Raw genomic sequence first — 15762 nt, forward strand, 5'->3', positions numbered from 1 at the left:
TTGCTTTGCTACATTGTAACAGCATTGTGATATGATGACATCAAGTAATTGTTTTTCATTTTTCCATGTTATAACAACATTGTGATAATGATGACATCAAGTAACTTTTTGTTTGTCTTGCTTGGTATGATATAACAGCATAGTGATAATGATGACATCATGTAACTTTTTTGTTTTTTTGCTTGTGTTGCCATTGGATATCATATGTTTTTGAAGTCTACTGAATCAATTAGTTAACATAAGATACCTTGTAATTCATAAAAGGAAAAATATTTTTATCCGAATCCTATTTTAGCAAGCCTTGTTACAGAATATTATAAAGGTCTTGGAAAATCATATTTGTTTTAATTAAAAAGAATATTTATATTTTGCAAAGCAGAAACTAAAGCTAATAAATCAAATTTTGATAATCTTTTTTTTTTTTGACTCGGTGGGATATGATGTTTAGTTTTATATTCATAGTATTTATCTGTACTTTTCAATTCTTAGGGATGGATTCATCAGTAAGACTGAAATGAAAGAATATTTTCTTGGAGCTAATTCTCAAGCCCTGAAAAAAATTTTCAGACACGACTTCCATGAAACATCTTATTTCAAACCAACATTTTGTGCTCATTGCACAGGCCTGGTAAGAATGTCCAATATGCAAACATTTTGCTCCCCAAAAACTATTTTAACTTTTAGAACCAATTAATTTAAATGTTCTTGCATTGCAACTATATGACAAATGAGTTTTGTGAAGTAATTGTTCCACTTCATTTTGCGATATCTTTAATTATTAATTAGTATAAAAAAATTTTCATTACACATACCACAAATACGTTTTTCCATTAACATTATTTAATGGAAATGGGTGCCATATTTTGAATAAATTTGCTTGTATATGTGTAAATCTGGCTGCTTTAATACATGTATTTATGTATAATGATGTTGATTTTTACCAGATTTGTATTTTTGGAAAAATACATATTCTAAAGATAAATCTTCATTAGCTATAAGTGTTGAAGAACAACAAGAAGTTTAAAAAATTATGATTTGTTATTTACAAGAATATCCTGTATTGTTGCGTGTAATCGTATACATCTAGTGTTACATAGAACTAATTAATATAAGATATATATATAGTTAATGACAGATATTCATGGTATTACATGTTGTAAGTTATGTATCAGTTTCACACAATAATTAGTTTGTGTTGACTTTGTTTCATAAGCTAATAAGCTTTTAGTAACCCAAGGTATCATTTGTACTGTTCAGTAATATTGATGCAAGTGAAGTGTACCGAGCTGTTAGCATACTGAAACTGAATCTAAAAGTTCATGAGTCAAGGCTCATTGCTGCAAAACTCACTCTGCATTTGGGGGCCAAGAGTGTGCTGTAAGAGTGACAGTCTAATCCCACTATTTAGTTAGATAAGAGTTGACAGTGGTTGCTGTTGACTAACTGTCTTTTCTCTAACCTCTAAATTTAACATTATGGGTGGCTATGGTTAGATAGTCCTTTGTGTAACTTTGCATGAAAATTCTGAAACAAGAAGAAAATTATTGGTGCATTTTTTTATAATACAATGAGTTTATAAATAGATTTACACTTTTAATTCAGAAAGGTGGCATATAGTTCTTGTTTATACACTCATTTTGATACTCTTTCATAGCTAAAATACCAGTTAGCTAATGATACAGTTGTTAGCTAACTTGTAAACTTTGCATCTAAAGAAAGACAATATTTCAATATTACAATTTTAAACAAGGTGCTGATCCTAATTCTTTGGGCTGTTGGGAGCTTACATAGCTTAAAACTGTAGTTTTCATTATTTAATGTGAGAGTAATGTGCACCATTACTCTTATGTTGCATTATTTCAATGTTCTCTCTACAGATAACATATTGTCTTGAAGAGTTGTGAGAAGGTAATGTACAACATTACTCTTATGTTGTATTATTTGTTTGTTTTTCTTACTAATTATAGACATCATATTATCTTAGAAGAATTGTGTGAGAGTAATGTACAACATTACTCATATGTTGTATTATTTCTTTGTTCTCTTTACTAATCATAGACATCATATTATCCTGGAGAGTTGTGTAAGAGTAATATGTTGTGTTATTTCAGTGTTGTTCTTACTTGTCACAGACATCATATTATTTTGAGGAGTCATGTGTGAGTAATGTGCACTATTACTGATACATTATATTATTTTGATGTTCTTCTTACTAGTTACAGACATCATATTATATTGAAGGTAATGAAACTATCATCATTCTTTATATTGTAGCTGAAAATATCCTTTCACTTCGGTGTCACTTGAGTTAAAATCTGTTCATATTACTAACTTTTGTACCTATTTTTCTGTATAGCTTTGGGGTCTCTTCAAGCAAGGGTACCAATGTCGGCGTAAGTATTATAATCATTAGCTATTTCTCATAAGTTCCTTTTAAAATGTTTAGTATATCTGTAGCTTTGCCCATTAGCATGAATAATAAGCAGCATCATTACAGTATGTTTATATACAAATAAGAATAAGAAAATACAACATACAGATTTGTAAGTTATTTGTTGTCTAAATGATAAAGTTTTCGCTTGTACAGCAGAAATGCATAGCCCCTAATTCATTATGTATCATGATAGATATTACTGTTACTTGGCTTTGGGTTTTAATATTTTGACAGATATATTAATTTTGTAAAACAATAAGACATGAAAAATACAAAGAAAAAAGATGTGATTGAAAATACACATAAGTTGATATGTGCATAAAACAGATATGCATTTCATGATATATGTGCTTAACACTCACAGGAGCAAACTAACTTTAGCATATCTGGTTGATAGCTATTAAGATAATTTTTAATTAAGTTGGTGGAGCACCTGGCTGACATGCAAAAGGTTTGGGATTTAATCCCATTCCACTTGAGGGTAATACAAAAATGGGATTACTAACATTCCAATGCAAAAATGCCCATAAGTAATGCAGCACAAGTTTTTGGACTTCTCTGAGTATATACTCAGGAAAGAGGATGTAATTGTTATACAAATAACTGTAAATAGATTAAACTTATAGTTACAACATAAGTATCAATTTATGTGCTGAATTGACTTGGTTAATTTTGGCCTCTGCTTATGAATGAGCAAACTATTTTATTGAGAAACCTTTGCCATTAATGACTTTTATGAAGACCATGAAATATTTTGAATGGACAACTACATCACACTCACTAAGGTTTACTTCAATACACTTGATCTATTCAGCAATCTTAAACTTGCATGTTCTTTCACTTGTTAGCAGCCTTCTTATGTTGGAACTAATGTAACTTTGCTTGTGACAAATAAACTGATAAACCACGTTTGAAGTTTTAAGTGGGGAATTCAATGTTTCTATTTGAACAAATACTACGGATTGTATCATCATTTAAAAATGCATGTTAATTCTACATCTGTGTACACTGTAAGGTTGGTAACTGTGTTTTAATATACAAAGCATGCTTACCAATATATACAGTAAAGTTATAAAAACTGGACACGTTGGAATCTTATATTTTGACAGTTTTGAGAAGTTTTATGTGTTTCATTACTCACAAATTATTCTTTTAATCAAATAGATAAATCTCTTGATGTTGTCAAACTCTTTTTGCAAAAATTCATAGGTGCATCAAATTTTATATGTATATGAACTAGGATCTTAATTAAGTTTTCCATAAGTGAAGTTGGTATATAGCTTGTTTGAAGTTAAAATATGAACTTGTAAATTATTTTTATTGTAGGCACTCAAAGTTACCATCACAACTTCCAATTAATATTTCTAAAAATGCAAATTCATCAACTTCATGATATTCAACAGTGAATTTAATACTGTTATGCTTGCTACTTAAATATTAATATCCTTAACAATAGTAAAAGTGTCATCCACATATCTCTGATAAAATAATGATTTAAAAGATTATGAACAATCCTTCAACCAATTTTTTCCTGAAAACAAAGAAAGATATTAGCTGAAGAAGGAACTAAAGTGGAAACCATAGTTACACCATCAGTCATGATCACAGAAATTTCCACAGAACAAAAAATTCAATTCCTTTTTTGTATAATTAATTAACTTCAAAAAACAGATTTTATAATGCATAACTCATTTTAATTGTCAGGAAAATTAGTTCTGCACTTAAGTATATTATTTCTTCCAAAGAAATGTGAGCACAAAGATATCATTCAAAGTATATTTATTATTAGTGTGCTTAAAAACAACTAAATAACCTGCTGATGCATGACTTTATGTTTCAATATACGAAATGATAGGTCTTGATTAGCAGACATCTTTCATCTTTAATTGTGTACTTCGAGAAGTCCCAAAAAATATCCCTGGGTGACTTCCTATTAGTATAATCTCAATCTGTAGAGGCTTTGGATTTATTGAAACAGCAAGTTAATAGTCCACATTTTTTACATCTTAAACATTTTATACACACGCAAGCTAATAAGACTCTTGTACAACATAGAAAGAATTGAGTGATTAAATTATTTATGTCAATATCAGTTTTACTTGTGCTGAATTCTTTAGTCTCACAATACAAACAAACACTTTTAATCTAAAAATTCATCTCGTAATGGATGAAACTTTCCAGGAAACCAATGGTTTCCTGGAAAGGTAGGCATCTTTAAATGAAAGAGATGTGTTAATGAAGCATACTAACTTCCGACAAGGTACCTTACTTCTACTCACATACATAGCTATTCTCGTTCAGTGCTGCCCTACATTTGCAAAACATTTTTCACACATCACAAACCATTTATTCCCTCTCAGTTTAACTGATCCACGCATGCAAATTATCATGTGACAAACCTCTACCAATAGACATATCTCACACACACTCTTACTCATGTGACTCCCACCATACTATTTTACCTAACTATCACTTCTCGTTTGGCAGTGCTTGTGTTAAGATATTTTTTTTAGTGCTCTCTCAAATCGAATTTGAATTTTTGTAGCATATATTTCTAGCTTACAACCTATAATTTCCATTTTAATATTTTGTAGAAGTATTATTTCACTTTTGAAACTCAGTTATGGAAATTAATAAATTTTCTGTTTTTATCTTTCTTTACCAACACAGTTATGTTTGGTTTACATTATGAATTCTGAAATAACTGTTACCACATTGGTGGTTGTACCTTTTACCAGCACATTTAAGCAGGCTTCAGGTGGGGTAACTCGACTTTGGAATTATTGCCAATTATTCATTGAGAGACTGATCATTATTTGGACCAACCTTCTTCTCCTGATGTTGCCCAACTTCCTCCTGAACAAGCCAAACCTATGTGGGATGACGACGGTTTTGACAACCCATTTTCTCCACCTAAATTTGCCATATCTTCCCTGGTTACTCCTGTGGGTTTTATTAGGCATATTACAGCTATTTTGGACATGATTTCACAGGTATGTTCTGCTTTATCCCTTTTTCCAATTTCCTCTAATCCTCTACCTTCCTTGTTACATGTTACTCCTTCCTCTCAGTATTTTGCATTTGCACCCTCTCCTGATATTGGGGTTCATGCTGAGTGTTTTGTATCTCAGTTATGTGATGATGGGAGCATGCCTCGCTCTCTGAGGGCTGCAGGGCAGTTTACTTTGGCCTACCACTAGATCGATTTTCCATTCCTGGATTCGCAACACTTGGAATCCATTTTCTCCATCAATTGATCTTTGGAGATCTTCTGGTGACTTTCGAATCTTGTGTGGAATCTGTGAGACAGCAGTCAACTCTTTCCTCATTGTTTGATTGTTTATCTTGTACAGAGCCTCGACAGTCCCCTATATCTGTTCCCAATCCTACTCCTTCCCACCCCTTACAGGCTCCTTCCACAAGGGTATCTTCTTCTCATCATTTTCTTCGACGATGAGTGTCACATCGCCAACAGTATTGGTGAATACCTTGTGGTTTCTGGTCCAGTGGGGGCTCCTTTATCCCAGGTCAGGTCTGTCTGATTGCCCCATATTGGCTGGCTCAGCAGTGGTTTCTGCAGCTACTTCATATCCAATCTGCTCCACTGTTGCCTCTTCCCAACACTCCACCCTTTCTATGGCAGCTTCAGTCCCGGGTAGTTCATCCCACCACTCCTGCCCTTTGTCTTCACACCTGGTTTTTATCTGGTCCTTGGCGAGGAAATCTGGTTTATCAAGGCAAGTAGCTTCATTGTTGCCACATTCTGTTCGACCTTCTTCCATGGAGGTTTATCAATGTAAGTGAAACGATTTCCGCTGTTGGTTTTTGGGCCGAGGGTTCTTCCCTGCTTGTCCCACTCTTCCTGTTAATATGGATTTTCTCACTTGGTTATTTGATCAGGGGTCTTCTGTCTTCTTGATCACGAGTTATTGGGCAGCCTTATCCCACACATTTTCCTGGTATTGTAAAGTTTTTGTCTCCCATACCTTGTCCCTCCTCTTACATTCCAGATTGGTTGCCCTCCACTGCATGCAGCTCTTCTGCATTGGGATGTCAATGCTGTGTTTCATTGCCTTTCTTTACTTCCATTTTAACCTTTGTCATTTTGTTCCATGTTTATTTATCCCTTAAAGTGTATTTCCTCCTCCTTTTGACCTGTGGATGTTGTCAGACAGACTTGTTTGCCTTCGATGTTTCACATACTCTGTATCATTCCTCCTATCTTCTCTTTTACCCTGATTGATCTTTCCTTCCCAAGACATTGGCAGCTAGGGAGGGTAATTCCTCCTTCTCGCTGATTTCCCTTCTTTCCATTTCCCACCTTTTGTTCCTGGTCTTATCTGGACAGACTTTTATATCCTGTCCGTGCTCTTTGTTGTTATATCACATGCACAGCTTGTTTCCATCATCACCGTTCCCGTCTATTCATCCCTTGGCAACTATCCTCGGTTTGTGATCTGTCTACTTCCACCCTTACCAATTGGTATGACATTAATTCGAATGGTTTATTCTTCATTTTCTCCTTCTTCCTGTCTATTATTCCGGGTGTCTTCCTATCAGATTCGGCACCTCACTTTTCCCTGGCATCTCATCTGCATCATCCATTGGACGAAATTCTTCAAGTAGGCATGTGGACCACTCTGCATACTTTCATCTCTCACTATCTGCATCGTGTTGCTGTTTCTTCCTTGTCAGGTTATCGTCTTCCACCTGTTGCCATTCGTCAGACATTGGTTTGACTGTAACTGGGTGATTTTTTATTTATTCCTTATTTATTTATCTGAGGGGCCTATCCTTGCTCTGTGGTGAGTGGTGCCTGGACAGATATGATTCAGTTACTTAGTTTGGCTCTGAAAGGCCATATTTATTTTATTCCATGGCCATTAAACACACACTGTTCTGTAATATACTAGAGATGGGGTGTTCTGCAATATTGCTTGAAGGTTATTCTTAAATATGCCTGTTCTAGACCATACTCACCCACATATTTCATGGATAAAGCAGAAGGGGATAACTGCTCATCCCTGCCATTCCTTAGATTAAATAAATCACATTTGGTCTGCTTTTCAGTATAGGATTTTGTTGTCACCCATTACACTATCTCCAGTGTGAACATTCCTCAGGACTTTCACCATGTTTTTCCCCCCATTTCTTCCACTGGAGTAAGAGAGTTCATACCACTTTCCAATTCCAAGTAGCTGGGATGGTAAACCATGGAGGTCTCCTCCGGAATGTGAAATACACAATATAAAAATAATGCATCCATTCAGTTGAGAGTAGGGCAATGGTGTTTTGCTGGTGTAGACATGAGTGGGATCCCTCATCCTACCCTCACATGGAAGTCATTTGCCAGTGGTTGAGTTTTGGATTTAGAGCTGTAACAAATCAGCATATTGATCACACTCATGCTGTGATGATTGGGATCCCTCATCCTGCCCCTACCTGGATGTTGCTTTCCAGTGGTTGGGTTTTGGATTTAGAGCTGAACCATTCACCATATATTATTTTGTGCAATAGGGATCCTTCGTCCTACCCTCACATGGATGGTGGTTTCCAGTGGTTGAGTTTTGGATTTAGAGCTGAAATAATCATCATAAGTCTTCACAAATGTGTTCAGGATGTCTCTGCTCACTTACTCAGTTCATCACAGGTGCACTTCTCTGTGTTGTGGGTCATGAAGGGTGCACTTGGTCGTTGCTCTGCTTCCTCCTCTTGTTTGTTTGTTTTGAATTTTGCGCAAAGCTACATGAGGGCTATCTGTGCTAGCCATCCCTAATTTAGCAGTGTAAGACTAGAAGGAAGGCAGCTAGTCATCACCACCCACCGACAATTCTTGGGCTACTCTTTTACCAATGAATAGTGGGAATGACCATCACATTATAATGCCCCCATGGCTGAAAGGGCGAGCATGTTTGGTGTGATGGGGATTTGAACCCGCTACCTGCAGATTGCGAGTCGAGCACCCTAACCACCTGGCCATGCCAGGCCCTCCTCCTTTTGTGCTCTCCTCGATGACTTTATGCTGGGGATGGTACTGCATTTAGGATGTTTATGGTATGTTTGATTTGAGAGGGATATATCTGTATTTCCTTCTGATCACATGTGCCCTGTTCACCAATCAGTGGTGATAATTCTCCCTCCAGTTGGCTGAACTTGAAGTGAAGCTGGTATGATCCTCTTTCCTAGCCCCACTTGGATATTGGTCCCCAGTGGTTGAGTTTTGGATTGGAGTTGACTTAGCGATGGTATGATCTTCGTTCTACCCCCATGTGGATGTTGGTTCCCAGCGGTAGAGTTTTGGATGCAGTTGACTTGCCATGTATGGTCTGTTGCACCCTAACCATCCCTTCTTTTACCCACAATTGGATGTGCTCCTCATTTTCTTCTGCCCAACTCAGTCTCACCTTTTCCATGTCTGGGTGAAGAGTATACCTGGTACAGAAGTGATGTGGTCTTCCACATATCAACCTCGTCTTTGAGGGTTCCCTCTTGGGGGGTGTCTTTCAGATGCTTTCGGAGGATGTTTATCTTTTCTCCTTTGCACTTGTACCTCCACCTATTCAATGTGGGATTCTAGCTATGTATGTGAGTAGAAGTAAGGTACCTTGTTGTAATTTATAATTTTCTTACACTGAAAACATATTTCCAACAGGTACTTACTTCCACTCACACTTCCCATCCTTCCTTCCTCACTGTCTACTGATGCTCAGTTTTCCGCCTAAACTCGAAGTGATAGTCAGGTAGAATAGCATAAAGGGAGTCACATGAGGCACATCTATTGGTGGAGGTTTGTCACATGATAATTTGCATGCGTGAATCAGTTAAACCATGTGAACTGAGAGGGTACATAGGAATAAAAGGCTTGTGGTGTGCGAAAAATAGCTATTTATGTGAGCGGAAGTAAGTACCTGTCGGAAATATGTTTTCAATGTAGGAAAATTATACCATTACTCTGACATATCTTTCTACAAATAAATACATGAATATAAACGCTGTCAAATTAACATTATACTGATATAGCTTCTTAAAGAAGCCTTCTACAAATAAATGTATAAATATAAACACTACTCAGATTAACATTACTCTGACATAGCTTTTTAAAGAAGCCTTCTACAAATAAATATATGAATGTAAATACTTGACTAAGATGCAATAATTAGTTTGAAATTAAAACTCAATCCATTATCATTAAAATGTAATATCACAACAAATATTAGAATTGACTTTACATTTGAACCTAGAAAACAATATTGAATCTGGAAAAGTCATGCTATTGTGGTGTGGGTAATATTAAACTGCAATGAAAATTCTTAAACTGAGATATAAGCCCCCACTTAGAATGCATACTGCATTTATTTTAGCTGTTTATTACAAAAAATAACATAATGGCAAGCACATTGGAACAAATTTAAGTTACCAAATAACATTTACATTTAAATTACTGTGTTAAATTGAAATTACATCATTATTATATTATAGCTAATTGGCATTTATCAGTGTATTTATTATGTATTTTAATGTATTATTTTCTCAAATCCCTTTCAAGGCAAAGACAGTATTAGTTAACCTTGTTGTTGCTTTTATAACAATAGTGTCTTTCCAACAGTATCAACACGTCTTTCGAAATACGTTCAATTTTGTTCTTTTAAACTTGTATAGTTATAACTGTACATTGAAGTGGGTTGAAAGCTAGTTTCAATATAAGAACTTGGATTGCATATACAAATGTGGTATAAACTTTCATTCTAACAGTCTCAAAGCTTAACTATATGTGTGTATGTTACAATCTTCTAACTGTAATTAAGATCCTTTGTCACACTTTTATATATGTGGGCTGGGGTGTTTTTCATAGGTGTCTGTGACTTGTTGGCGATAAATTCAAACAACAAACAGAGAGCACACAATAAAACTTGCTTTAAAATAACATATATTCAAAACAAGTCAAACATATGTACAAAAATTCTTTACATCATAGGATATCACAGTTGTATCTAAAACTCTAAATAATTCCCCTTTCTTGTCAAAAGTTCACACAAGCTGATTGAATTACTTTAGAATCCAGTTGACAAGATAAATTAATTTTGACTACTCTGTTTCTTACCATACAGTATGTGATAAATTCACTTACGTTACCCCATGGGTTACCACAGTTGTATCCTGAACTTTAAGTAATTATTTCCTTTTTGTCAAAGTCCACACAGAAGTGCTCAGTTACTTTAGAACACTCTTTGACAAGACAAATTATTCTCCTTATTTTTCTTAAACTGTGAAACTCACTTTAAAATATCACCCATTACAGCTAAACTAACAATCATGCAGTCTAACTTCACTTTTTCGGACTTCACTTGCTTTTCACTCACTTGGTCGCCTACATATATACATTGCCCAACTAAGGCTTCAAACTTTCTATAAACTATGAGACACTATGATGTAACAGTACTCACTTACAGCAATGAGAAAAATACAGAAGGTTCAAGTAATGTGACTTCAAATTACAACAGTTGAACTATACGCACAACATACAGCTCTTAACAAGTTATGTAACAAAATTTATCATTGCTGTCGCCTTTAAAATAATTACTTTTAACACTGTTTTATGAAACTAAATAATCATTAAATATTAAATCACTGAATAATATCTCTTACACTAAACAGTCTTGTATATCCAACAGCCTTGATACACAGTAAAATATTAGTGTTCAGAAAGTCTCAGTTTCAACTGGTTTTCCTTGTAGCTAAGGATAACAAAGTCATCACCAAATTTTTGTCAAACAAAAACATCTCCCATTAGGAGGAGGCAAGTGAAGCATCTACTTACCTCTAGGCAATTAAGACTGGTCAAAGGTACAAATTGAACATTACACTGAAAACTTTGTCTAAATTCAAAGATGTGCTTTAATTTATATAACAAAACTAAGTTACATTTTACACAAAAAATTTTTAATCTAATATAAATAACACATAAGAACTACTTTATAATGAGACCAATTAAACTGATAATAACCCTTTTATCGCCAGATTCCCTCCTCTAAACCCTGTCCAATAAGTCAGTAGTCTTTCTTTGATGAGAAGATCAAAACTGTAGACAGTAAGGCATAACCAGTGATTTGTACAGAGAGAGATAGTTACCCCTTTTGATTTGTAATCAGTTTGTCTATAAATACAATCTAAAATTATGTTAGCTTTACTATTAGTAACAGCACATTACCTCAATGGCTTGAGTGACTTATCCACCACTGTGCTAGGATTCATTTTTTTGGTCACTCTATTAAGTGGATCATCACTTATATTCAGTTATAACCCAAATGCATTACTTTGCACTTATTATACTTAACTGATTCATGTCATTTTGTAGTACCCTAACATCTTCAGTAATTATATTGATTCCACTAAACAATTGGGTATTTCTAGCTATATAGCTAGAAATACCCAATTGTTTAGTGGCATCAATATCATTACTGTAAATAAGTGGAATCCATTAATAGTAACCTTTTGCTTTCTAGCTCCCAACCAACCACTCTTAAGACCAGCTAACTAGTCTTTCCATAACCCTTACTGGTGTGATTTTCTTAGCTAATCTTTTGTTTGGGGCCATATCAAAATTGTTCTCAAAATCAAAGTACACCAAGTCTACACTATTTCCCTTGTTGATATGACAAGTAATGTCCTCTAAGAAAGATAACAAGTTAGTAAGACAAAAATTCTCTTTTGTGAATTCATGTTGGTTTTCATTTATGGTGATATATTTTACTAAATGACTTTGTAAGTCTTTTATCACACTCTCTAGAAGTTTTCAAAGTACAAAATTAAGACTATAACTGACTTATAATTTACAGAGCAACTTTTATCATCCTCTAAATAGGTGTAATATCAGCGATTCTTACAACCCTCAGCCACATGCTCACTGTTGATTGATCTGTCAAAAATGAAAAAAATACTAGCTATAAAAAAACCTTAAAATTAGGAATTGTTCTATGATAAGTGTGTTATGAATCCCCAGGACTGTTTTATTTTCCTTACAAGTTGATTTGGAATAAATTGCTGTTAGCAGGAATGTAGGCTGGCACTTTATAAAGAATTTACAAGGTCTGTTAATGTTTTCCTGAAAAATAAAGGGTGGGTTTAAATTTTTGCATTTCTCGAGGTTGGGTGTATAAAGACAGCCTTGAAGAACCAAACAGTCCCTTGTTGTCCATATTTTATTTTACTTTGTCATTAAATACAATATTAGTAATAACAAATATCAACAGCTGTACGTGTTTGCTTCTCTAGAACATGTCTTCAGATGAACTCTATTCTGTGATTCTATGTGCATTGCTTATTTTCTTCCTGATCTATTTGTAACATTCATAATTTCTTGACAAGTAAATTAATATTATAAAGATAACTACAGAACAATCTAATTATTTGTCGTTTTCTATTTATAGCAGTGAATCACTGTAGTTACATCAATATACATTATTAAATTGACAATAAGTCACATGTTTGAAAAATTCTAGAATTTCATTTATGAACAAAAAAAGAAGGATTAAAAAAGACACAGCATTTAATAATGTTATGGTCCAAAATATCAAGATTATCATTATAATCATTAGAACTTTTTGTTTTATAACATTGCATACTCCTAATTAGACTGTTAGTTGAAATTAACTACAGTATTTACTGGGTTAATTGTTAGTTCTGATCTCTTTAGGTAGCATACTTTGATCAGAAGTTATTAATAATCATCGAATGATCAAAATACATTGCATTTGAAGGATGTTTTTGCTAGATCCATCATGGTAGAATACATGACAGAAACTACACAAGGTTAACTAACACATACACATATATAAGTTTATTTCTTTTCTTCACCAAAACTTGAATTTCAGTGAAGAGAAATGTTTGTAGAGGCCTAATCTATTCTTTGAATCATTACTCCTGCTACAACATACTAGATTTGCCAGATTCATAGCTCAAAGTACTGTATGGGAGAGCAAAGCAAGTTAATAAAGTATGTGTCATATAGTGGTGGTATTCAGGAGTTTTTTGTTTTGGTTAAGATGTATAGTTCTTTACTCACCACTAATAACATGTGACATACAATCAGATAGTTCACTGAATAATAATGGATAATTAATCATGATGTTATGTCAAGTGTTATCCAAAGTATTTTAGGTTATTAGTGGTGAGTAAAGGACTATACAACTAAAACAAACAAATTCATATATAACGTTACACCATAAAAAAAGGAAGAAAATGAGTTCAACCTGGTCAAGCACATGGGAAGAGAAGGAAAGGAGTTAACATAACTGTACACTGGTACATGTATTGATGTTTGTTTTTGTGTTATAATATAAATATTTTCTTTAATTTCTTTCTGGTTAATATTGTTTCTTCTATCAAAAGAATAATTATAATTGAAAATGTGCTTAAGAACATAGGAAGATGTTCTTTTAGCTCTCTTAAGAACGGCCATATAGTTTCTCTAGTGGGATAGTTTTCACAGTTTTTACAATTAATTTGATATACACAGATCCTGACATATTTTTGACAAAACAATTTTAGTAAGCAGCTGAAGTAACTTTTTATTACCTTGGTTGTATCGAACTCCATTTCTTTTTTATCATGATGTAATAATTCTTGATGTAATTTTGTTTTGCTCATGTGTTTTTTTCATAATATATTTCATTAGAAATGTCCATTATTGAAATTCAACTTTCTTCACTAATGATACCAGATGGTGAAAAATTATTTTTATTTATAAGTAAAGTTCTTAGATTTTATTATGTGACAGAATTCTATCTGAAATTTGATATGTTTAAATATTATAGTTTATGTAAAAAAAAAGTAATAGCTTACTGAGCCATTAGTGAATCTTGTTTGCAGTTTATCAGATTGTACATATGTAATTGCTTAAAAGAGTTACCTCTGAGTTTGTGAAATGATTAATAAAAAATAAGATCTGTACAAGAGCTGCATCTTTTTTTAATTTTATATCGCTCCAACTAGTAAATAGAATTAAAAATTGAATTAAGTTTTTCAAAACCAGCTAGACTATTACTAAATAATAATTGCTAGTCATACATTATTTTACTGCCTCAGCTAGAATATCTTTCTTATTGACTGGATACACAGTCAAAAATCATAATTGTGATTGTTTTCAAGTTGTGTTTCAGGTTTATGATTTGCTGTATTATATGGGTAATATTTTAAATTGTTTTTTGTCACAAGCTTATTGATGTATTTAATAAAAAATTCTAACTTTTTTATGAGCAAATAATTTAAGGTGTAATATGAACATTTAAATAAATTGTAAGGTATTTTATGTGAGATAATCATTCACACAGTCATCTGAAATACAGAATTAATTTTAAATGATCAGCAACATTTTTTTAATAATCTTACTCAGACTGTGAAGTGAATGCTCATAAACACTGTAAGGACTTGGTGGTGGTGGAATGTCGACGTAGTATCAGCACTTCATCTCGCTTGAATTCTTTCTCTGCAGCAGGTAATAATTTTAAATTTTAGTTTGTCAGTCAATGAATCTAAATTAATATATAAAAAATTTTATTTATTTCTGGCTCAGTTGTTTTTTCTGTTGGTCTTTGTTAATTATTAGTTTGAAGTGTACCTTTGTTATTGTCTGGTTCTAATAAATCTACACTATATGTGGGAAACATTAATTTTATTTAAATATTTAAAAAATTAAAAAGCATAGGAAGAAATTTAGTTCTTTACATTTAAACAAAATTTGAGAAACATGTCCAGTTGAATGAGGAACATTTAAGATTTATTCATAACTAAAGAACTAAACAGTATGAATATCAACTGACTTATCTGGTTGAAAATAGTTTGATTATCCAGCAATTAAATTATGCAGCAAAATAAACACTTCAGTAATCTTATAATGTCAAAACTGTATACTGTGATGATCATTATGTAATACGTTAGTATAAATAAAACTAGACAGCAAAATAGACATGAAATAATTCATTAATAAGAAAACTATACAGCATGATGAGACAAGATAATTCATTAGTAATAAAGCTATGCAGCATCATGAACACAAGATAATTAGTAAAAAAACTATGTAACATGATGATCAGAAGGTAATTAATTAGTAATATAATTAGACAACATGACAAACAAATTAATTAATAAGAAAACTGTACAGTGCGATGAACACAAGATAATTAGAAAAAAACTAATATATATATATGTGTGTGTATAGCACGATGAGCACAAGATAATTCATTAGTTATAAAACAAACAAAATTCATTGGTAATGCAAAACTGCAAAACATAGCAAAAACTAATTAATTACCTGATAATTTTTAGTTTGT

At 33.1% G+C, this 15762-nt stretch overlaps 1 protein-coding gene across 2 annotated transcripts in view; it reads left to right on the forward strand.

Annotated features, from left to right (window-relative positions):
- Window positions 1–15762, forward strand: part of LOC106459203 — a 148389-nt gene that overhangs the window by 119252 nt on the left and 13375 nt on the right. For both annotated transcript variants that reach the window (XM_013918804.2, XM_013918805.2), the window contains 3 exons: window positions 490–628; window positions 2357–2393; window positions 14826–14927. In XM_013918804.2, coding sequence (XP_013774258.1) covers window positions 490–628; window positions 2357–2393; window positions 14826–14927 — 278 coding nt within the window. The remainder of the gene's footprint in view (window positions 1–489; window positions 629–2356; window positions 2394–14825; window positions 14928–15762) is intronic.

Source organism: Limulus polyphemus, unplaced genomic scaffold (genome assembly GCF_000517525.1).
Source record: "Limulus polyphemus unplaced genomic scaffold, Limulus_polyphemus-2.1.2 Scaffold574, whole genome shotgun sequence".
Lineage (NCBI taxonomy): Eukaryota > Metazoa > Arthropoda > Merostomata > Xiphosura > Limulidae > Limulus > Limulus polyphemus.